We start from the raw sequence: 26254 nt of genomic DNA, 5'->3' as shown, positions 1-26254 counted from the left end.
TTCTTTTGCACTTACACTTTTAATATTATTATATACAGTTAATTTGTATATCTTATTTGGATTTAGTAAACATGTTTTAAAATATTATTTATTCACTGATTATAATGGATATTGTACTTAAGTGATATAACTAATATAACAGTTGTTACAATTGAAGTCCAGCTGATGGTGGTATAGTCCTATAGGTGTTCAGCGGGTGAGGCTTTCTGGTGACCACGGAGAAGATCAACTATCTCTTTGTGTCCCTTCTCTTCAGCCTTGGAGAGAGCTGTGCACCCATACGCGTCCGATGTAGTGGCATTGAACGCCAGAAGTAACTTTACAATATTCACATGTCCAGCGAATGCTGCCTCAGACAACGCTGAGCGACCCATTTTAGTCTGAGTGTTTATTTCTGCCCCGCGCTCTAGCAGCATGCGTGTCACCTCGTGGTGTCCCCGCTGTGCAGCGTATATCAGGGCAGTTTTACCATCGCTATCTGCGGAGTTAGTATCTGCTCCGGAATCTAGCAGCATGCGTGTAATCTCGAGGTGTCCCTTCTTTGCAGCGTTTATCAGGGCAGTATCACCATACTAATTTGCAGAGTTAGTATTTGCTCCGGAATCTAGCAGCATGCGTGTAATCTCGTGGTGCCCCCCCTGTGCAGCGTATATCAGGGCAGTTTTACCATCGCTAGCTGCGGAGTTAATATCTGCTCTGGAATCTAGCAGCATGCGTGCCACCTCGTGGTGTCCCCTCTGTGCAGCGTATATCAGGGCAGTTTTACCATCGCTAGCTGCGGAGTTAATATCTGCTCTGGAATCTAGCAGCATGCGTGTCACCTCGTGGTGTCCCCTCTGTGCAGCGTATATCAGGGCAGTTTTACCATCGCTAGCTGCGGAGTTAATATCTGCTCTGGAATCTAGCAGCATGCGTGTAATCTCGAGGTGTCCCTTCTTTGCAGCGTTTATCAGGGCAGTATCACCATACTTATTTGCAGAGTTAGTATTTGCTCCGGAATCTAGCAGCATGCGTGTAATCTCGTGGTGCCCCCCCTGTGCAGCATATATTAGGGCAGTATTACCATAGCTATTTGCAGAGTTAGTATCTGCTCCGGAATCTAGCAGCATGCGTGTCATCTCGTGGTGCCCCCCCTGTGCAGCGTATATCAGGGCAGTATTACCATAGCTATTTGCAGAGTTAGTATCTGCTCCGGAATCTAGCAGCATGCGTGTCACCTCGTGGTGTCCCCTCTGTGCAGCGTATATCAGGGCAGTATCACCATAGCTATATGCAGAGTTAGTATCTGCTCCGGAATCTAGCAGCATGCGTGTCACCTCGTGGTGTCCCCTCTGTGCAGCATATATCAGGGCAGTTTTACCATCGCTAGCTGCGGAGTTAATATCTGCTCCGGAATCTAGCAGCATGCGTGTCACCTCGTGGTGTCCCCTCTGTGCAGCGTATATCAGGGCAGTTTTACCATCGCTAGCTGCGGAGTTAATATCTGCTCTGGAATCTAGCAGCATGCGTGTCACCTCGTGGTGTTCCCCCTCTGCAGCGTATATCAGGGCAGTTTTACCATCGCTAGCTGCGGAGTTAATATCTGCTCCGGAATCTAGCAGCATGCGTGTCACCTCGTGGTGTCCCCCCTGTGCAGCGTATATCAGGGCAGTTTTACCATCGCTAGCTGCGGAGTTAATATCTGCTCTGGAATCTAGCAGCATGCGTGTCACCTCGTGGTGTCCCCCCTGTGCAGCGTATATCAGGGCAGTTTTACCATCGCTAGCTGCGGAGTTAATATCTGCTCTGGAATCTAGCAGCATGCGTGTCACCTCGTGGTGTCCCCCCTGTGCAGCGTATATCAGGGCAGTTTTACCATCGCTAGCTGCGGAGTTAATATCTGCTCTGGAATCTAGCAGCATGCGTGTCACCTCGTGGTGTCCCCCCTCTGCAGCGTATATCAGGGCAGTTTTTCCATCTCTATTTGCGGAGTTAATATCTGCTCCGGAATCTAGCAGCATGCGTGTCACCTCGTGGTGCCCCCCCTGTGCAGCGTATATCAGGGCAGTATTACCATAGCTATTTGCAGAGTTAGTATCTGCTCCGGAATCTAGCAGCATTCGTGTCACCTCGTGGTGTCCACCCCCTGCAGCGTACATCAGGGCAGTTTTACCATCGCTAGCTGGGGAGTTAGAATCTGCTCCGGAATCTAGCAGCATTCGTGTCACCTCGTGGTGTCCACCCCCTGCAGCGTACATCAGGGCAGTTTTACCATCGCTAGCTGGGGAGTTAGAATCTGCTCCGGAATCTAGCAGCATTCGTGTCACCTCGTGGTGTCCACCCCCTGCAGCGTACATCAGGGCAGTTTTACCATCGCTAGCTGGGGAGTTAGAATCTGCTCCGGAATCTAGCAGCATTCGTGTCACCTCGTGGTGTCCACCCCCTGCAGCGTACATCAGGGCAGTTTTACCATAGCTATCTGCGGAGTTTATATCTGCTCCGGAATCTACCAGCATTCGTGTCACCTCGTTGTGTCCACCCCCTGCAGCGTTCATCAGGGCAGTATGGCCTTTGCCGTCTGTCGAGTTAATGATACTAACCCACATACCTTGCCAATTTATGGAAGATCTATTTTCGTACTTTAATGTGATATCATTCTTTTCGAATATTTTCTCATTTCCCAAGTATTTATCGGTTATGTGTTCATAGGTTTCTTCAGATTGATTTAATAAAAAATTGACAATACTAACATACCCCTGCGCTGCTGCCCAATGCAAGGGGTTCCGTCCTTTTATATCATACGATACACAAACTCCTTGTTTTGCAAATAATTTAAACAATGTATGATTTTGTTTACTCGCCGCTAGATTGATGGCAGTATCGCCCTCACCATCAGTGGCAATCAATAAGTAGGCTCGCTCTGTGTCACTTTCCAGGCCACTGAAGATATTCAGCACAGTCTCGTAGTCATCATCTCTCACTGCTGTAATAAATGGCTCAAACATATTTTCTCTTATGCGACGTGTTCTTTCCAATGCCTGGTTTATGTTAGGTAACTGATTTGGTTTTGAAATATATTCTTCAAAATACTTGTCACATTTGTAAGTCTCGATGAGGCTCAACATGATTCTGAAGCTGTCGCTTGTTATGTCTAAGAAAGTAGCAAGCATTAGTCCTACCATTGACTTGTCCGAGCAACTCCTCACATTTTCAGTTATTTGGTTTACAATATTGGTATTTCCCTCCTCCAAAGCTATGTTCAGCACGGTTCTCCCGGACTTGTCTCTTGCTGATATAAAGGACATATAGGCTTTATCAGATGTCCTACTGCTTGGGCCACTGAGAAGGACTCCAACAATGCATGTACTCTTTTCTTCGGCTGCTATATGCAATGGAGTTTTGTTATTGTTATGGTGGAATAGCTGACCATGTTCAAACCAATGTTGGTACATCTTCGGGTGATTTTCCAGTTCTTCGCGAAGTATTGGCGTTGTTTCAAGCTGACTCTCGATGAACATTCTGACTATTTTATAGTCTGGCTTGAGCAAAAATTTACAAAATTCATTTTTAATCAGTACGTTTTCTTCATCACTGTTTCTGAACTCTCTTCTGAGCCATCGGACGATGAAATCAGCACAAAAGTATTCTGGGAACGTGCGGTGAATGAAATCAAAAGTTCTGTCAGCTTTATATTTTATCAGACCGAGACTACTTATGTCTTTCACATCATCGATCGTCAGGTCGGATCGTTTTATGTTTGTGAAATATTGCGTAGCGAATGTTGGGTCGATGGTCTGGAAAGCCAAGACACAATGCTTTTCCATTGTTCCTTTAACCAAGGAATTAAGTAAGGCTTTAGGTATCTGGTTCAAATTAGTCTTCTGCTCAAAATATATTGTTTTCTTGACTTTAATAAACTGTTTATACAAGTCAAACATATTGGTGATTTTGCGTTTGTTATTAACTTGTTTTGGATACAATACAGTCTGTATGGCCTGCTGGAGGAACACTTCCGCCAGCATACGTATCTGCAGCGGGACGCCCATGAATTTTGCCACGTACACCCCCAGCACTCCCTTCACCTCATACCGCAGCTCTCTGGCAAACTTGTACAGCCTCTTCTTCTCCAGCTCTCCATGTCCTGGGAGTTCTAAGGCTAGGTGAGGTAGCCATAAGTTCACCAAATAAACTTCCTGCTTTTCTCTTGTAATTTCTTCCAGTTTTACCGCAAATTCTCCCAAATCTGTTTCAAGACGTTTTCTTTCGTGGACACGAGTGGTGACTACTATGCGGCACGTCGTAGCCGTTTTTAAATATTTCAGGAGCTCTACCATTTTACCTTGGTATTCCTTAGAAATTTCGTCAAATGCATCGATCAAAACACAAACCTGCCTCGAATTATCAGATTCGAGGCAATGCTGCAATAGACTGATTAACAACTTTTTGTCGGTAGGTAAACCCGAGGCGTGCATCAAATAATCTGTTACCGATTGCATGGTAAGTCTGATGGGTAATTTTTTGAAACTGTGGTCAATTCTCAATACCCAGGAATCTCGAATGAGTTCCGACATGCGCGTCAGGCTGGTGGATTTTCCCATACCGGGATCGGCGGCAATGATGGTCATCTTCTTCTTCATAATGCTGAAGTCTCTTTCCTCGATGGGGTCCCTGTAGTCCATGGTGATGAAGGGGCGAATGGCTTCCAGAGAGCCGTGGGAGTATTGCCAAACCAGACAAGGGTTACCTTCAATCTCAAGCATTGTAAAATAATGTTTGTTGAATAATCCATCTGTATTTATATTTCCGATATTCAATTCGTTAGAACGCTTTTCAATTTGAAAGCAATTTTTTGAGACGAATAAATTCTCATGCCCTTTGGATAATTTGAAGGGTCCAATAAGTGATAATTTATCCACCACATCTTTGAATATAAATAAATCCTTATCTCCGCTGAATTGAATGAATTTATTCATGGATTTAATGATAAATCGACTATTTAACTTTCTGGGGAGGTATACATTTCCATTGTAAACTTCGTTCAGGGTGAAGCCTTCAGCGGATAAACGGAACCAATAGATTAGTATTTTTGACTCCTCTCGACACTTTTCCAGAAAGAGGTCCTGTCCATCTTCCTCGGTGGTGAATATCCTCCCCCGCGCAGCCTCCACCCCCTCCCAGTAGTCCTGGCTGAGCTGCTCTGGATCACTGATAACCAGCAGTGGTCCACCGGCCCCACTACTGGAGAGGAGTAGTGCCGTCAGCCTCTCCCTGTCTACTAGTTTGTTCCCCTTCGAATAGAGAGTATGTAATTGGTAAAGTCTCGGAAGGTTGTTTGGGATTGTTTCAATAGTCAGGTTGTCCATCGCAAGGTTCATCAAAATGGGTGAAATCAGTTGATTTATTTTCTCGTTGGAAGTTTCACAGTCATTTCCCAGTAAAAGATCGAGGCTGAGCGTTTCTTCACCTATGGTAATTACATTTCTGGAGAATATTGTTTTTCTAGACGAAGGAGTTAGGTCTTCTAGTTTAAATGTTTCCAAAGTCTTTGTTTCAACGGTTAGTTTGTATTCTTCAAATAATTGTTCACCAATTGATTGAGATCGAATAATTACAAGCTTCTTTTTGTTAAACAATGTTAAATTTAGCAATATGGTTCTCATGTGATCGCAGTCTGGAGGTATCTGTGGTTTGTTAGTATCGGTCAAAGGTGGAAAATTAAGAATGAACAGGTTATTATTGGTAACGTCACACTTGTTTAAACCTTTGAAATCTATAGCTAAATTATGCATATCATTCCAATTTAGTAACGTATGACAGTTTTTATGTGTGAAGTAATTTATATCCAAAGAGGTTAAGATCTTGTACAATCTGGCGGATTCAAATTCAAAATCACTAGTCACAATAATTTGTAAAACACGTTTAGTAGATTCCAAGAATGATTCCAGCCCCAAGGTGTCCTCACAGCTCAGGATAGCAGGCAAAGTTTGAAGATAGGCCTGGCCAGCCAAGAACAAGGGGGTTGACATTATTCTCTCATTCTGTCTTTTTATAGCATCCATGATTCCTGGAAACCAGCGTATTAATTGCTTCGTTTGTCCAATCACCTTCTTCAAATCATCCCTCGAACCAGAAATGATGGTATTTTTTCTAGTGTTTATCTTAAATTTTGGGAATTCTAGTGTTTCCAGCATCTGTTCAGATGTGAATGCTGTAATTTCGGTTAGTTCAATTAGTGGATTACTTTGAAACAAACTCCAATTTTCAATCAAAATAAGCTCTTTTGTGGAAAACGCTCCCAGGTGGCAAATTTTCCCCAACGATTGAACAGTGCTGTACTTTAAAATTCTTTTTTCTCCTGATTGCATACTCTCAGCATCTTGTTCAATAAGTAACTCTGTGCTCTCGTGGCTGTCACTAGAAATCTCAGTAATAGGTTGTAAGATGTACGAATTGCTAAATATCTCATGCTCATGGTAATATTTGCGCTCATCCCATCCGTGGGGCCAGTTCAGTACGTCATATATATCCTTGGCATCTTTCAAAGCTTTGATAAAAACGCCAATGCCGTGTGTGTCAATATTAATGTAAGTAGGTAAGTTGAGCTGCTCACAGTCACTGGGGAGAGTTTCACGTTCGATGTGGAACTGATGTAGATGTCCCACGTGATACCCAGTGCTGTTGACCAAGTTTGGAGCGGATAAGTAGGTTGTAATGTCCAAATGCTTGGGGCACATGGGTTGATCATATCGAACACTATAAGTTCTGCTTATTTTTATGAGCATATCTTCGACCCCCGGGCTGTCCAGAGCCAAGGTATGGGCGTGGAGGCCTTCATCAGGGCTGGCAATCCTGCAGAAGACCGCGCCTGTTCTTTTAAGGTATTTAACCGTCATGGTTGTGACTCCAGAAAGCCACCCGCCCAGGGAGTGTCCTGTAAAAGACATAACAAACCGACTGCCTGATTTTTCATTTACAGCCAGAATTGCTTGCTTGACGTCGTCTGCAAACGAGACAGCCGAATTCATGTGACCGGTGTTCATGTTGCAAACAACACCTATTACATCTGTTAAGATTGCTCCCCAACAGTTCGGGTCAGTCCCCCTGTGGGCTATGACTACTTGATGTTGCGAAGGGCTCCAAAACGCACAGCCGAAGTATCCGTTACTCCGGGAGTTGTTTTGAGCCGTGGTGAGCAGAAACCACCCTTCGGGCAGGTCGTGATTCCCCGGACGATCCGTGTAAGCTAAATTTGCCAAACCTGCCAACACTCTGACATCGGGAAATGGTTCCATCGCCAGCTTTGTATTGTTGTCATGTATGCGATGGAATTCTTTAAGGTTTTCCCTCCAGTTATCTGAGCCGTACTTCAAGCCCGTATCCACCTGCATATTGGGGAGATGTCGACTCTGGAGGCTGATTCTGCAACATACACAAGAATAGCGTTGAGTTAGTTACATCTCAGGTTAATACACTATTCCAGGTCATCAATATATTGTTTACGAATACACACAATGATGCGAGTGAAAGTTACTAGTTGGTCGCTTAAAAAAGCCCGGAAATCTCTCCTAGAACAGTTGTTTTTTTGTGTAATTCTAGAATTTAGAAAACAACAACGTTGAAATCTGGATTGGAACATTATATTTATTTATTTGTTTGTTCTTTGAAACATTTAAAGATTGTTAACAATTTTATTACATTAATGAATTTTAAATAGATATTAACACTCCAATTAAAAAACGTTCACAGCATGGCGTAAATCATAATTTAGTTGTTACTAGGTGGAGTTTCAACTAGTAAAATAACAGAAATACTATTAAACTATATACTACAGAGAAAGAGATAACAGTAAAGCTAAATACTTCTATTTACTTATGACATGGTTTTATATAGTTTTTAATATATACAGTGTCTATATCGTCACATTCTACGACATTACATAATGTACACATTCGAGACATTGGATTGACATAGGCAATAAAAGACCCAATGACGGCCTCCGCGATCGACAGGTAAGGCTCATGAGTCTTGACTAGCAAGCTATAGGTCACGGGTTCAACTCCCGGAGTATATTTGCGGCACGTTCCAGAGTGGAAGATACTCTCAGTATCGCCATTCAGGATCAAAACGTTGCTTGAAATGGCTTTCGCCGTGTTTGGTGACCAGATCTGTACTCTCGGTACTCCCTCACCTTCCTTTTCCTCGTCCCCTTCCCCTCTACACTTTCTTAAGCCTCATAACATACCCTGACTGGGGATGCCATAGTTTCACTGGCTTCAGACGAATGGGAGCAGTTGGGACTCTTGCGGTTTCAAACATAAATAATAAAAAGAGAAAAGATGAAATGTTTAATTAGGAACTTTAATGTAAATATTACTTGGACAACGAGTGGTTTCAAACTTGTTGTGAATTACTTCGACAATGAGTGCGGTCAAGTTTATTGTGAATTACTTAGAACGCACTTGAAACAACTGTCCCTGACTCTCAATCGGCCGTTGGCGGAGCTAAATCTGTGAAACAACTAATGCGGACTCTCAATCGGCCGTTGGCGGAGCTAAATCTGTGAAACAACTGGTACGGACTCTCAATCGTCTGTTGGCGGAGCTAAATCTGTGAAACAACTGGTACGGACTCTCAATCGTCTGTTGGCGGAGCTAAATCTGTGAAACAACTGGTAAGGACTCTCAATCGGCCGTTGGCGGAGCTAATTCTGTGAAACAACTGGTACGGACTCTCGATCGGCCGTTAGAGGAGCTAATTCTGTGAAACAACTGGTACGGACTCTCAATCGGCCGTTGGAGGAGATAATTCTGTCAAACAACTGGTACGGACTCTCAGTCGGCCGTTGGAGGAGCTAATTCTGTAAAACAACTGGTACGGACTCTCAATCGGCGGTTGGAGGAGCTTATTCTGTGAAACAACTGGTACGGACTCTCAATCGGCCGTTGGAGGAGCTAATTCTGTGAAACAACTGTCCCTGACTCTCAATCGGCCGTTGGAGGAGCTAATTCTGTGAAACAACTGGTACGGACTCTCAATCGGTCGTTGGCGGAGCTAATTCTGTGAAACAACTGGTACGGACTCTCAATCGGCCGTTGGAGGAGCTAATTCTGTGAAACAACTGGTACGGACTCTCAGTCGGCCGTTGGCGGAGATAATTCTGTGAAACAACTGGTACGGGCTCTCAATCGGCCGTTGGTGGAGATAAATCTGTGAAACAACTATTGGCTAAAAAGATTTTTCCACAATAAAACACGAGTTGTAAAAATAAATAGTACTTTGTCTACACCTTACAGGTGATTTTGGAATACCGCAAGGCACTGTATTGGGTCCATTACTTTTCATATTTTATGTTAATAATGACGTTTATATCCAAAATTGGTGGTTTTCAATGAATGCAAAACAAAGTCTTTATATTCCCTTCTCAATAAATAAACTCAAACATTGAAATAATTTTATACAAAATAAAATGTAACAAAACTATCCGCTCTTGTACAATTTTAAACCAAACAACCGAAATAAAGCATCCAGGTGTAATTATAGACCAACATATGAAATGGATTAAACACATGTGAACTTGTTTTTTAATTTAAAGAAATACGAAATTTCCTGGGTTACGAACAACCTGAGAATGTTTGAAAATCGACTACTACCACCACATTAAGCGGAAATTGTTTTTTGTGTTGACTGTTGTGATGGAGGACTTAGCCAGCCGAGGAATTGAACCCACTACGGCTGGGTGGGACCCAAACGCGATGTCAACTCAGCCACCGACCGGTGGTACGAATAGATTAAGAAATATTCTTAAGGTGGCTTAGTTAAAAATAAATGAAATAAATAAATTGATAAAATAAAATAAATTGAACATTTTTAAACGTATACAAAAACTGAAAGGTGGTGAAATTCATTATTTTTGAAACCTTAAAATTTTTTAAATGTCTCAACTTTCGTTTTGTCCTACGAAAACTGAACAACTGACAACGAATATAAATACATATTATGTTGATAGTCAAATGTATTATAAATATTATTGTCTCACTTTTTATCCTTTCATACAAAAATATTAGTAAAAAATTTACAAAGTTTAATAAATTTATCTCAAATTGCGGTCAAAACCTTTAGTTTCATATAGGTGTATATTTTAATTATTCTGTGGTTAACTTTTATATTTAAATATGTAGCATCATGTTTTTCTTTCTTTCTAAAACATTAATGATTGATTTGTTTGAGTTCCTTATTAGCATATAAATACATTATATTCCATCAGTTAGTTTCAAAATGACTTACCGGATGAAGTTGATGATTCTTGCTTGATACGGAGCACAGTCAATTCACTTTAATTTATTGCTATTTTGAATAGTTTAATATAATCACGACTTAACACTGGGAACACAGAAAGGTAGTTAACTAATTGCGAGGTTTTAGTTAGTTTTGCACTCAACAAGATAACACAGCTTGACACAGGATTTGTCCACTAAATACTGAAGAATATATTACATTTATCGAAACAGTAGAAAAAGATTGTAAAGACACAAGGTGTGAGGTGTTTAAGCAAGGGCGAACTTGCTAATAAGTTATGTTAAAGGTGTCAGCAGTATCTTATCATCATTCCTATAATGCTAATCTAATCTGTCACAAGTCTCAATAGATAAACGCCAAGGAGCGAGCAGTTCGATTACTGGGATATTTCGTAACGCAGATTTGAGAAATAAATAACATTATAAGTTTTTTAATTTAAAAAGCACCCATTGACCAGCTATCTACTAAAAAAGTTGTTTGTTGGGAATTTTATTTTTTGTTGTTCTTTTTTAATACGCTGCATTTTTTTTGAATTTAAAAAAGGTTAAACAAATTAACACAAATTAACTTTGTTATATCTTCCTAGGGTGTCCTAATCAATGTCCAAGCAATCTAACTAAGCGTCCCTTTCTTAATCTTGCGCATTTCGCTTACGCAATAGTGCTTATATTATTTGACTTCATGATTTCAAATAATAAAATATAGAATTTTACATAAAAAACTATAATAAGGTGATTTGGTCATAATCTGTTAATAAAACCAAATACCCCATAATAATAATAATAAAACCTCCAACTTCTGACATTTACCATAAATGCTGATGGCAACATGCGACATCAGCGTCTCCTAGCGGCATGAGTTGTGCGCCTAGATTTTCTTTCGTACATTTCGATGGATTTCATGTGAAATCAAAAAAAATGGGTCGTTCATTTTATTGATGTAAACTTTAATGGGGACTAATAAATATAATATGTTATTCATTATTAATTCAATTCAATTTCTATAATTATAACTAACCTGTTAAAGTTTTTGGCAGCATGTTTTTTTGTTGTTACTTTACATCTATAATCAGCACAAACAGAAAATACTTTTTGGGACATTCATATTTATTTTTGATCAATATTGTTTTATATCCCTGCTCTACTTGCAGATTTAGTGTTGGGAACTCTTGTGAAAAGTAAAAAGGTTCTTTACTATAATTGGGTTTATTTACGTTACAATAAATAAGTCTGGATATAGCTACATTGTTCATTAGCCGAGGGTTGGTAATTCTCTGTTTCTAGGAGCTTGAAGTCTGACGAGGATACCCCACAGGCAATTGCTACACTCTAGCGATATCTGTTGGACTCTGGAGTAAGCTTTGTGACTGGTGCCATCTATCGCTTGAATACCTAATTTATTACCATATATCACACCCTCCCCGACCTACTCTAAAACCCTAGGCTACAAAAATTACAATACATCATTATCACAAGTGATGCTATACAAACAAATAAATAAGATTTTAAATATTTTATCTAAAGTATTTCTGTATCTCTGGGAGGGACGCCTTGAGCGAAGTCTTCCATCCCATGGTCTTGGTTGAGTACTAGGCTGCTCTCGATCTTCCATCGGTAATCTGAAATCAGTAGAACTCCACGTTAGCCCCTTCAACAAATCTGAGGTCCTCAACTCGTCTGAAGCACATTTCGTGACCTCAGACGTGACGGGTAGGCCTTTTTCTCTTTTCTCATCTTCCAATATTGATCAAAACATAAATTACAGAGCGCAAAACAATGCCACAAGTACTAATTAATTTTTATTTTTTGAAATAACTTTATTGAGTAATACCTCAAATTGTAATATTTAATTATTGAAGACAATAATAGCGATTTCTAAACGAAAATCTGAAACAGAAAAATCAGAAAAGGATACGGTCACATAAACTCGAACCCGGGACCCTTGTCTTGCCGGGACACCGCTCGAGTTCGGTTCGAGTTCTAGATGTAACCGTATCCTTTTCTGATTATTCTGTTTCAGATTTTCGTTTAGAAATCGCTAATATTGTCTTCAATAATTAAGTAATAGTTAAATTCAATTTGCCGCCATTGAAAAGAATGTCAACATTATTATGCTACACTTACAACCAGAGTTGTTGATGATGCCAATATTTTACAGGAGTTGGACAATTGATGTATTATATTTAGATTTATTTATTTATTAATTAACGGACATCGTCCAAATTACAAAATAATAACACGAATAAAGTAAAATGAAAAATACAGGAGTAGACAAAGGTACATGAAAGCAAAGACATAAGGTAGATATAATATAAGAAAATAAAATGACAAGTCGAATCAAGTCAAGAATACGCCGTGGGTCAGGACCACAGGACACTTATAATATTCCGTCACTTGTTTAGCGACCGGCAAAAATCATTCAGACTTATCCCAAAAAAGTTAAGGTTTTGACTTGAGTTGACCAGTCTACACATTCTGGACAATGGTGAATAATATCCATAATTTGTCGAATGATGGTTGAGGAAGAGCAGTTCATTATTTCTGAGTCTGTGCGAGGGGATATTGAAGGGAATGAGTTGCAGTAGAGTAGGTGAATCAATAATACCATTTATAATTTTGAAGAAGCAAATGAGGTGATTAGATGAGCCTAACGCCGTACGACCTAACTAAAAGTACGCAGTACGCAGTAGTGCCTCTAATTTTGGCTTTTTAAGTTGGATGTATTATTCATATTCGATGGTATTTGATATAACCAACCTTCAATCTTCATTCCCCTTATCAGAGTTCAGTATTTAATTTTTATCTTATCACAAAATACAAATATTACTAAAATGAGTATTCAATCATTTTTTGGATTAATAAATGCGTCTTCTAGTTTTTTTTTATTTGACATAACTGACGGAAAATTAATGCTTTGTCACGTAAGGTGCGTAATCTCCATTGGAATAATATTTTCTTCTTTTTTTTTAATTTCCCTTTTGATCTTATGATACTAATCCGGCGTATGTATTTTATACCAGCTGACGTGTGGTATAAATGGTTTGGTGAATTCTAGTACCTGACAACAGGGCGCATTTTTAATATTATTGTATTGTAATAAGTATTTGTTTTACTTGATCGTGCCGTGTCTTTTTCGGGCGTCTTCAACATCTTCGATCTTCCTAGTCGTACATTCTCCTTTCACCTCTTTCTTCGTTCATCTTGTACGCTTCATTTTACCTCTAATAATTATTACTATCTTTTGTAAACTGATGTACAAAAAAAATTTATGCTTTGGTGTTTAATGTAGATGGGGCAGAAGTATGTGCTAACACTAAGATCTTTGACCGTTGCAGTTAAAAATTGCAAAAGGTAAAAATGATTCGGTGATTAAACTATTGTGTAAAAAAAGTATGGTTTGGTGTTGAATGTAGATGAGGCAAAGAGAGTGTGCCTAGGTATAAATTAAGGTGATGTTTTGTTTTGAATGTAGATGAGGCTAAGAGAGTGTGCTTAGGTATAAAGTAAGGTAATGTTTTGTGTTGAATGTATATGAGACAAAGAGAGTGTGCCTAGGTATAAATTAAGGTGATGTTTTGTTTTGAATGTAGATGAGGCTAAGAGAGTGTGCTTAGGTATAAAGTAAGGTAATGTTTTGTGTTGAATGTATATGAGACAAAGAGAGTGTGCCTAGGTATAAATTAAGGTGATGTTTTGTTTTGAATGTAGATGAGGCTAAGAGAGTGTGCTTAGGTATAAAGTAAGGTAATGTTTTGTGTTGAATGTAGATGAGACAAAGAGAGTGTGCCTAGGTATAAAGTAAGGTAATGTTTTGTGTTGAATGTAGATGAGACAAAGAGAGTGTGCCTAGGTATAAATTAAGGTAATGTTTTGTGTTGAATGTAGATGAGACAAAGAGAGTGTGCCTAGGTATAAATTAATGTAATATTTCGTGTTGAATGTAGATGAGGCAAAGAGAGTGTGCCTAGGTATAAATTAAAGTATTGTTTTGTATTGAATGCAGATGACGCAAAGAAAGTGTGCCTAGGTATAAATTAAAGTATTGTTTTGTGTTGAATGTAGATGAGGCAAAGAGAGTGTGCCTAGGTATAAATTAAAGTATTGTTTTGTATTGAATGCAGATGACGCAAAGAAAGTGTGCCTAGGTATAAATTAAAGTATTGTTTTGTGTTGAATGTAGATGAGACAAAGAGAGTGTGCCTAGGTATAAATTAAAGTATTGTTTTGTGTTGAATGTAGATGAGACAAAGAGAGTGTGCCTAGGTATAAATTAAAGTATGTATGTTTGAATGTAGATGAGGCGAGGAGAGTGTGCCAACGCATTGCTGTTTGGCAAATTACGAAAAAAATATTTGTTAAAACTATGATGTGGATGAAGCAAGGATTGTGTGCCTACAAATTAATATTAAATATGTGTGTTTGCATGTGAATGAAACAAATTTAATTAGCTTTTTGCCCATTGCAAGCAACTAATTCAATCAACTCCCTTTGCAAAAAAAAAATAGCTAGGATAACAAATTATTATAAGCAATAATAATTAGTCGCCTGAAATATCAATACAAATTGAAAATATCTCCCGAGTAAAAATAAATGCCGACAAATGTCTAATACCTTAACATAATTCATTAATCTTGATAGTAAAACAGCTTCAATTTGGGAAGAGATATGGTTTTCAGAGGCGCTACTCGCCACTTTGATATTATTAAATTGGAATATTTTTTACCCAAATCATCAGTAGATATCATATAAATGCAAGCCGAGTATGCCTTTTCTGAAGAATCACAAAATCCATGCAATTGCAAGTTTACTTGATTCTGACAAATTATTTTTCTAGAAGTTTGCAAGTTATTTAATAGCGGTAATTCGTTTGTATAAGATTCCCATGCATTCATCGTGTCAATTATTGGAATATTTTCGTCCCATTGAATATTTGTCTGCCACAGTCTCTGCATTAATAATTTAACATAACTGGTCCTATTAATCCTAAAGGATCAAATACAGATGCTATGGCTGACAGCATTTCACGTTTGCTTATTTATTGGATTCACTGTGTATAAAAAATTGTCCTGTTGATTATTCCATGACAGACCTAATATTTATCCGTCATTCGATTCGTCACTAATAATCATACTTGACATATCCTCTTGTTTTGAACATAATGAGGGTATATTTGATCGCCATTTCCGCAAATTCAATCCAGCAGATGCCAAGATGGATATTAATTGTTCTTTAATTAATAGGCAATTTTGTTCACTTTCATCGCCAGTTATCAAATCATCCATATAAAAGTTATGTTTTATAATTTGACTTACCTTATGATTTGTTTCGGGATTTTCATTTTCCAACTGCTCCAGGCATTTGGTTGCCAAAAATGATGAAGGCCCCAAACCATAGGTGACGATATTGAGTTGATAATGTTGAATTTCTTCATCGGGAGAGTTTCTTCATACTATGCGTTGAAGATCCCTATCTTCAGGTTGCACCAATATCTGCCTGTACATTTTCTCGATATCAGCTGTTAATGCGTACTGGTGCTTTCTGAAAAATAGTAATTGCGCGCATAAATCCTTTTGTAAGATTGGTCCTACCATGAGGGCATCATTTAAAGATACTCCAGTAGATGATTTTGATGATCCATCAAATACTACCCGAGTATTGGTGGTTGTACTGGACTCCTTCAACACCGCATGATGCGGTAAATAACAATAAATTTTATCCAGAGACGGCGCTTCACACCGTGTCATGTGACCTAAATCATGATATTCTTGCATAAATTCTTTGTACTTTTCCATCATATTAGGGTTTATAGAAAACTTCCTCTGCAGATTACAGAGTCTTTTTTGTGCCATAGGCAGTGTTTCGCCCAACTGTTTAATACAGGGGCGCTGCGGTAATCTTACCGTGAAACTACCCTCGTCATTTCTTTTATGCGTGTCCTTGAAATTTTCTACACATGCGCGAACCTCGTGACTTCTATGCTTAGTAGGACTTAGTTCCTCTAATTTCCAAAAAATTTCAATTTTCTAGTGTATTAAGCTGAGTGAAAGATTACATGTTTTTACTGGCTTTTTTTCTGGAGTGAAGATTGGTCCGGATACTAGCCATCCGAATTCAGTTCGTTGCAATATTGGTCCGGAATCCTGAATCTTCATCCGGTCAGAATGTAAAATCTCCCAGAAGGTGTCAGCCCCGATCAGCATGTCTATCGGGCCGGTTTCATCAAATGTAGGATCTGCCATCTGCAATCCTTGGGGAATGCTGGCGTCCTTTTTCTGAAATGAGATTTGTGGTAGGTTACTGGTCACTTCCTCCAATACTAGGCATTCAATCCTCTTTGTGTAAGATGAATAATTGGAAGATATTTCTAAATCTGTAATCTTTTTGATATGTAGAACTTTCTTATGTATACCTGTTATAGGTATATCCGCCTTCCTAATTTTTAATTGTAATTTAGTGGCAAACTCTTTGCTAACACAATTAGATTGCGCACCTGAATCCAACAGAATTCTAGCCTTAATTAAATTTCCCTTTTTATTTCGTACATTAATTACCACCGTGGATAATAAAATAAAATTGTTGGATGCTTTCGATGCATGATTACTAACTAAAGGCTCCTTAAATGAAGTGCTGCTTTCTGGATGATTTGGCATTTTATCCTCATTCTGCAAATGTAACAAAGTATTGTGTGAATTCATACCACACTTGCGACAATTATATTTGCTTTTACAATCAGTAAATCTATGACCTACCGATAAGAATTTTAGGCAAGCTTTTAACCGGCGTATTGTTGTGATTCTGTCTGTTGTTTCTAAATTTAAAAATTTTTGGCAATTATAAATTTTATGATTTTGATTACAATTTATACATTTTAATATTTGCGAGGATATAGAAACCATGGCTTCCTTTTTAAAATTATAAGAAAATCCTTTGACTTGTGTATGTCGCTTATCACTTGGCGTTGAAAATTATTACATACGATTCAGAAACTCTTCGTAGGTAGGAATTTTATTTTTTATCGGATATTGTTCCCAGTGCATTCTGGTTTCACTATCCAATTTGTTTGATAAGATATAGATTAACAATATGTCCCAACTTTCAGTGGGTAGATTTATATTATTCAAAGCCTTTAAATGTAACTGTGCTTCATCTAATAATTTTCTCAATGCTACATGATTTTCAGTTTTTATTCCCTGCAATTGAAATAATGAATTAATATGATTATTTATTATTATTCTCTCATTTTGGAAACGATCTGTCAACATTTCCCACGCTATACAGTAATTATCCCGATTTGTAGGCAAAGACGATATTAATTTTGATGCATTATCGAGTAAACATGATTTTAAATAATAAAACTTCTGAATGACATCTAATTCTTCATTGCTGTCGATTAACGAAACAAAAGCATCTCTGAAAGTTAACCATTCTGCATAATTACCGTCGAATTTAGGTAATTCTATGATTGGAAGTTTAACGCCCTTAGAATTGACGGTTTTATTTTCTTTAAATTTATCTTTTGCTATAGCTAACAGGTTGTAGTAGGTATTTTCAAATGTTTCTCTTTCCATGTCTTTTTCAAGTTCATCGGGAGATAGTGACTCTATTTTTTTCTGTAATGCTTCAAATGTATCTAATATTGGTTCTATCCTTTTTATACGCAATTCGACCTCAGTAATTAATAGCTTATCACTATCCAGGTAGTCTTTAAATCTAGTTAATTTTGCTTTGCAAACTCCGCGCTGAGTTATCAAAGTTTTTAATTCCATTTTTATAAAATTGACTTAACAATAATTTGACGAGTACTTACAGGAATTAGTTATAATCACTACACTTGTATTGCCTTTTAAGGACACCTTTTAAACACAGTAACTAATAGAATTCACTAATAGAATCAAATATTTAAACAAAAAATAATTAATAATACAATGTTCTAGTAATGCCTAATGCCAACTGTCATTTAGTTTGTTGTTTTTACAATCTATGGTATGTTTCCTACTTTACCGACGGTGTTGGTATTTACGTGGGTTTTGGATTTATCTATACAGTAATACTTTGTACCTACTGTATATTTTATCGACTTCTATTCAAAACAATGTAACAATTTTTTGAATATAATCAACATAAATGTTTATTGCGGTACTATAATCATATAGTTCGTCACAACAAAACCTTTTTAATAATTAATGTTTTGACTTAACTCCGAATATCATTTGTAACAATTAGCCCGTTTTTTTTTTCAGAACAATAAAATACCACAATATGATTTGATTGAATTCGTTCTTTCTAAAAGGATAATAAGGTGTAAAGGGATGGTCAACTTGCCCGTGGTTTTCTTGATGAACCTCTGGTCCTCTTGTTCTTGGATGCTGGTTCTTGATATGGCTTCGACGCGATTTCGTCGAATGATTTTTCTTTAAAAATCGCGCACTCCGATTGTATTTTGCCATTCGGCTTGACGGATCAATTGTTTTGAACCTTGTCTTATAAACATTAGTTTATCATTAAAAAAATAATTAAATATATATTTGTATGCCATAAACTACACACTTCTTTTGCCCAGCACCATTATACCCACCAAGGAAAACATTTCTTTAATAAATTAGAAGCATTAATGATAAAAAAACAAATATTGAACTATATAAAAAATATTTTAGGGAATTCATTAGCAAAAAAACTGATTAGTTTCACTTGAAAATCTCACAAATTATCATACAATACTCTATTTATCCTGCATAATATTTTTCTTCTTTCCAAATACAACAATTTGTATGGATTTTAATTACGTTATTATTTTCTACTTTGTAACCATAACCTTCATGTAACATAAATCTTTAATTTAAAATATGTTAATTATTTAGCCAAATAATGTTTTTTTTTTATAGATACATCACATTACCTATATGGAAGAAAGTTTCTGATTGTCCACCTAGGAAGGTTTTCCGTTTTAGGACAGTCAAATTATCAGGTTTCAAATTATCATACATCATACATGTACACCAGAGGTTCTCAAAGTGGTCCAAATGGACCCCCAGGGTCGATATCGGCATGCTGGGGGTCTATGTCAACGAGAAAAAAATTTGGGGGTCCACGAGATTCAAATGGGGGTACATACGAGCGGACCCCCATTTACCTCAAGTCAACATTTAGGAGTTCCGTAAATGACACAATAGACCTAACACAAATATAATAGACCGAGAAATTATTTATTTGATATTTCGTAAAGTTGTTAATTGAGGTATATAAATAGAGTCTACGTTCCTTTTCTCGTCAGAATTAATATATTCAAGCAAAACATTGCACATTGGAAGCCGCGAATTTTCCTAGTTCCCCAACTTGTTTTTGAAAAACGTCCAGGGTAATAATGACGTTCAACATTTAAATGCACTTCACACAAACTTCAAAACTAAGTTTGAGGACATTTTGACTATCGAAATGGAACGTTGAAGAATCGGATATCATGTGACAAGAAGAACTGACCGGAATAAGCACTGACAAAGAACTTAAGGGACAGTTTTGTAGGGCCAGTTACAGAAAGAAATTCCCTTTGCTTATCCTGCTCCATTTTCATTTGGTGTAATACCTCACAAGGGCGCCCCTGTCTGCACAATGTAAAGACAGAGCAACTATACCGCCGAGGAAATTTCCCGCAATTAAATGAATATGTGAATCAGTGTGCCACTCTTTTAGCTACATTTTCAATATGGTTCTTCCGTTTGAGGTTATTATCAACTATAACGTCTAAATATTTAATAAATTTAACACACTCGACGGCTTCACACTTACATGGAGAGTTATTATTTCCAAAGCTACAGTTAATTTTATGTATTGTAAGGTGGTGAGGTGTTTGGGGTTGCCCTGAAATAGTAGAACTGAATGTTAGGTATCTGGTTTTTGATACGTTTAATGTAAGCAAATTGCTGTCCAGCCATTGTTTCACTCTGTTTTACCGGTGTTAGCAAGGTGGTGTGTTTCCTTCCAATTGTCTCCTTCAAACAATGTCAATATCACCTGCGAACGTAATAATTTTCCCACCTGTATGTTGTTTACACAGTTCGTTAATATACAGGGTGTATCGGCATGTACCCGACAAACTTTAACCAGCTATTCCTTAGAACATTTGTAGTAAAAAATGTTATGGGCACTTTGCTGTCCGGTAACATTTTTTTAATGATGATTTTAAGAAGAGATTACATATTTTCACAGTAATTGTGTTAAAATATAGGTATATTATAATAATACATGAGTTATTATTCAGTACGATTTGCTTGCGATAATATTTCTAATAGAAGTGTTTCTGAAATACTGATGTATGATTTTAAGAAGAGATTACATATTGTCACAGTAATTATGTTAAAATATAGGGATGTATCATTGATATATTGTCTATGGCAGTGTTCCGCAAAGTGTGCTCTGCGGCACACTGGTGTGCCGTGGCCATTTGTAAGTGTGCCGCGAGTCACGCGTCACTTCTCACAAAGTGCTCTGTAAAGGCCTATCCGCACACAACAGTGCCGGCACAGTGCCGACACGTGCCGACACGTGACGTATCCATCAGTGTCAGTGAAAAATGATATTGTGGCATACATTTTGTACGGCACTATCCGTACTCGTCAGTGACAGTGACGTTCAGTGATGTCAGTGCTGCGCCGACGCTCGCCGTGACGGGACGTGAATTTCTAGCGGACAATATTTTCACTGACACGGTCGCAGTATTTCAAGATGGACGACGAACAGTTGATTGAATTGGTCCGTGTACATTCTGCAATTTATGACCTTTCACATAGAAAATACACGGACCTTAATTTTAAATCAAACATGTGGAACAATATTGAAATACTCGAAAAACTTTGATTCATCATCTATCAGATGTTTATATAGGGTGGCGAATTCTCCTTCTTCTTCTCTTTTCCTCCACGCATTATGAACCCAATGCCTTCTTCTCACATTAATTTCTTCGTTTTCATCTAATATTAAAGCAATCGCTGCTAATTGTGATCTTGACGCTGCGTAGAGTACCTACTATTCACTGCGCGTCGCCGTGTCGTGCCGTGTCGGTACTGACATGTACGAATAGCACGTCACGGTACTGTACGGTACGGAACTGTCGGTCACGTGCCGGCACTGTTGTGTGCGGATAGGCCTTAAATCGGTCTTTACTTTTCTGTGCGGCGCGGCGGCCGGAGGTGGCGTGGGTGGGACTCGATCGCTGGGAAGTGGCCGTGTGCTACGCCGCTACGCTACATTATCACGTGTGCTACACTACATAAGTGGGGTGCTATTGCTACATTATCACGTGATTGCGCACGAGCTATCGGGGTGCATGCGCGTGACAACATAACATTAAAAAGATTTTAAAAGATTTCAACATAAAATTTAAAAAAGAAGAATGGGTAGCAAAACTTGCATATCTGGCGGACATATTCGCTAATTAAATGAGCTGAACAAAAAAATGCAAGGAAGAAATTGTAACATTTTAACGTCTTCGGACAAGATTGAAAGCTTTCGCGCTAAGTTGGTGCTATGGATCAGCCACGCTACCAATGGTAGTAACGAAATGTTTCCAAATGTCATGGCTGCCGATTCAGAAAAAAAGTGCAGGCTTTGATAGTGAAACACTTGGAGCTGTTAGCAGAAAAAATGAACTCATATTTTCCTAAGTGTGACCTGCAACCTATGGACTGGGTAAGAAATCCATTTTCGGAAAGCATTTCCCTTGGACATTTACCAATAAACGAGCAGGAAGAATTCATGGAGCTTAAAACTGATTGGACACTAAAATTAAAATTTTCTGAAACAGAGTTAGCACATTTTTGGCTCCACGTAAAAAATGAGTATCCACTGCTGTCAAAGCGAGCTATTGCAATTCTATTACCATTTGCCACGACCTATTATGCGAATTGGGGTTTTCAACTCTCACAACGATAAAATCAAAAAAAAGAGAACGCCTGAGGACGATCGACGAAGAGATGCGAGCAGCGTTATCAACGATTGTTTCAAATTTTGATCGTCTGTGTTCAGTTAAACAGGCTCACATTTCGCATTAAACATCTTTTCATGTTATATTGATTTTAATAATAAATATTAATAAAACATTGTTTTTGGTAAATTTTGGTTCGGAGTGGCAACGCTTATTACGAATAATTTTTAGAAAAAAACTTTAGATATGCCGTAATTACTATAAAATGAAACTTTTTGACTTGGTGGTGGCGGAAAAAGATGCATTTTAATTATCAATTGCGTAAAATTAAAATTCACTTCTCGAACCGATTCGGTGACAGTTCGCGGTCATTCTGTCACTGTTATGTGATAAATATCAATCATAATTACACAAACCCGGCTAGACAAACCCTGCTTTGCCAAACAAACCATTCAAAACCTGGGATGTTTTTTTAAATTATGATGACATGCAGCTTTCGTAGTTTAACCTCAAAGTTCGCCGTTATTCGTAATAAGCCTAGCCAATCCTATCCAAAATTTACCTTGTTTTTTTTTCTTTGGTGTACCGTTAAAATTTCTTGATTAGTTAGGTGTACCGTGAACATAAAAAGTTTGCGGAACACTGGTCTATGGGATGTATAGATTACAATAATACGCGAGTTATTATTCAGTATGACTTGCAGACAATTTGCTTGCGATAGTATTTCTAATAGAAGTGCTTCTGATATTCTGATGTATGATTTTAAGAAGAGATTACATATTGTTACAGTAATTATGTTAAAATATAGGGATGTATAGATTACAATAATACATGAGTTATTATTCAGTACGATTTGCAGACAATTTGCTTGCGATAGTATTTCTAATAGAAGTGCTTCTGATATTCTGATGTATGATTTTAAGAAGAGATTACATATTGTCAAAGTAATTGTATTAAAATATACGCCGTTTAAAAGATGATATAATGATAGAAGTTGTTTTTCCACACATTTAGCATAATAGTATACAATGTAGCTTTGATTTGTTTGTATAATAATAAAATTACAAGTATAAATGGATGTTATTTATATTGTTAATAGTGATATACATATATAAAAACAGGCCACGATAAAAATAAATACAAAATTATCCACTATTTTTTTCAAGGATATTACATAAACAAAAAAATGAGATTAATATTAGTGCTGGAGAAAGATGGATGCATTAAACATGTAAAAATAAAATTATAATAACACGTGTAACATTAAAAAAATGAGCATTTGTAGTAAATTTTATATTTTGAGATAATTGTATCAAGTATTGTTAATTTGTAAGTAATCCTTGAATGAAAATATAGCAGCAGATGTTGTTACATAATATTAACATACTTTTGTTTTTTCGCAAATGTATACTCCTCTTTCATCCACAAGCAAATGCTAGTATAAATATAAATAAGAAGCTTTGTAAAACGTGAATTGTAATATTATGTTCAAAGATTTAATTAATAAAAAAATATTAATTTTTTCGGAATTGATTATTGAGTAAAACCTCAAATTAATAATTCCTATCAATTGCACCTGTTAATCTTATCTTTCACTTCACTCAATAGATAAAAATATCAACGAGCGACCAACTCTTTTACTTGAATATTTATAATTTTAGACCCGCAATATTCGACTTCAAATGAGATATAATATTTGTATGTTTTTTAATATTTGTATGTTTTTTACAATAAATATACAATTTATACATATTATACAGTGTTATAAAGGTAAATAATAATAGCTTTTCCTCACCATAAAGAGACGAGGCTCTTGTGTTTGGTGAGTGAATCCTAGCTCAATTATATGGAATCATGTAAGTAAGTAAATAATATATTTGCAAAACCAAAGGGATAAGTAAGAAATAGGCAAGATTTATCAATAATACAGTTTCAAGATTTGAAGGAAATAATAATAAGAGTAAGATATGGACTTTTATAGTAGTTATTATAGATTATAATATTTATTTTTCGGAATAACTTTATTGAGTAAAACCTCAAATTGTAATATTTAATTATTGAAGACAATATTAGCGATTTCTAAAGGAAAATCTGAAACAGAAAAATCAGAAAAGGATACGGTCACATCTAGGACTCGAACCCAGGACCCTTGTCTTTCCGGGACACTGCTCCACCACTGAGCTAATGGGACCCTATCCCCCTCGGGTCACTTTTAATTGTATCATACTTCGAATAAGAACTACCAACATTGTCTTCATTTTTACCGCACATTTTTATTGGCAACTATCTACCCTGGTTTTAAAACCGGGAGGATTTTTTGAACTTTCCAGACATCCGGAATAAATCCTGTTTCAAACATGTTATTTTAAGGATAAGAAATATTCAACCGACATGTCAGAGAATGCTACAAAGAAGCTATATAATATTCCATCAGAACCCGGAAAAGAGCCAGAAAGAGATTTAATTACTCGTTTTAGTTCACTAACTAAGAAAGGAGAGTCTATCCAGTTAGAGAGAGATGGATATGAATTAAAAGAGGGCATTTGTTCACATCTGGCAACTGAAGGCGGGGCAATCTTATCAGCAAAACCCATAATAATTTCTTCCGGAATATGTTTGGTACGCTCCGGAGCATATGACGAACCGAATTTTTTTTAATTAGTCCAAACAGATGACAGGGGAGTTTCAGGAGACAAGTTTTCACAAATTTTTCGCCATCCAGACCGCTTTATATTTTTCAAAATACGTTTAGTTTCTTATTGGGCGCGTTTCACTGATAAGAAATTTTCAAAAGACATGCATTTGCGGAAAATGGAAACTGCTTCTTTTCTAGAGTTAACAGCACGAGTGCATTCTTCGTCCCACCACGGGGTCGAATGTTTAGATTTAATGTTAACTTTACGCTTTGGAATAGATTTTTCTGCTGCTTTTATAACTATACTAGGAAATCATTCACATTGTGTTCTGATGTTCCCAAGAGAAGATTTTACAAGAGAGTCTAATTCAGAAGAAAAAGTTCTCCAGTTCGCATCTTTCGTTTTAAATTTAAAATTATTGTTAATTGTAAAGGAATGCGAGGTGGTTAGATAGTGAAAGAGAATTATAACAGGGAAATGATCACTGGAAAGGGGGTCTTTAAGTATGTTCCAAGAACATTTACATATCCCAAAGATGAACAGAGAGATAAATCAATAGCACTTTTCCTTTGTTGAGGGGGGGTGAATCGGGTTGGAGATCTGTCGTTTAAAATACATAAATAATGGGAATCAATAAAATCTAAAAGATTACGGCCAGAACGGTTCGTTTATTCACTACCCCAAGAGGTAGAATGAGCGTTAAAGTCGCCCAGTAACATATACGGGGACGGATCTGAGATATAAATGATGACCATTCGTTTTCAACAAAAATAGTGGAGGGAGGGACATATATTGATAGTATTGTAATATCAGATACAACAGCTGCTACTATCTGAAAAGTGTTAGAGAGAGAATGAAAAATGATTGGTTTGAAAGGGATAGAGTCATGGATGATTAGGGCAGCGCCACCTTTACCATCCATTCTATCATGTCTAAGACAATGATATCCAGAAATCTTAAATTGATACGAGGGTTTAAACCACGTTTCGGAAATGGCGGCAACTGAAATTTCATGTTCATCGAGTAATTTTGCAAGTTCAAATTTATTACAGATTAGACTTCTGATATTCCACTGAAGAATTCTGTTCAGTTTCGGAGACATTAGGAAGACAGGATAGTAAAGATTTAATACAATCGGCAGCGTTGGACGGTATATTATTGTTGTTTGAAAGAATACAAATTAAGAGGGTAATTAAAGTCTGAATAAAAGTAGAATTTTTGTTCACCACTTTCCCTAAATTAGGGGAAGATTTGGAACTATTTAAATCACTCCCATTGAGTGTCTGAGATTTACAATTCCCATTTGGGTTAAACAAAATATCATTATGTTGATTTTTATCAATAGAAGCAACAAATTTTGGTTTTGATTTTAGTGGTATAAAAATTGTTTCCCTGTGAGAAGATGATGGAGGAGATTTAGAGTAAGA

At 37.2% G+C, this 26254-nt stretch overlaps 1 protein-coding gene across 1 annotated transcript; it reads right to left on the bottom strand.

Moving 5' to 3' along the window:
* Positions 1-572: 572 nt before the first annotated feature.
* LOC149414241 (uncharacterized) lies at positions 573-7993 on the bottom strand. The gene has a single exon (XM_089644122.1). It carries the CDS (start codon positions 7365-7367, stop codon positions 573-575), a length of 6795 nt encoding a protein of 2264 aa, XP_089500248.1. The 5' UTR covers positions 7368-7993.
* Between the last annotated feature and the right edge of the window lie 18261 nt (positions 7994-26254).

The sequence above is a fragment of the Hesperophylax consimilis genome, chromosome 20 (assembly GCF_061612785.1).
Source record: "Hesperophylax consimilis isolate HC1 chromosome 20, BYU_Hcon_1.0, whole genome shotgun sequence".
Lineage (NCBI taxonomy): Eukaryota > Metazoa > Arthropoda > Insecta > Trichoptera > Limnephilidae > Hesperophylax > Hesperophylax consimilis.
Note: the sequence above shows the minus strand (reverse complement) of the source record. Positions and strands in the feature narration are given on the sequence as shown.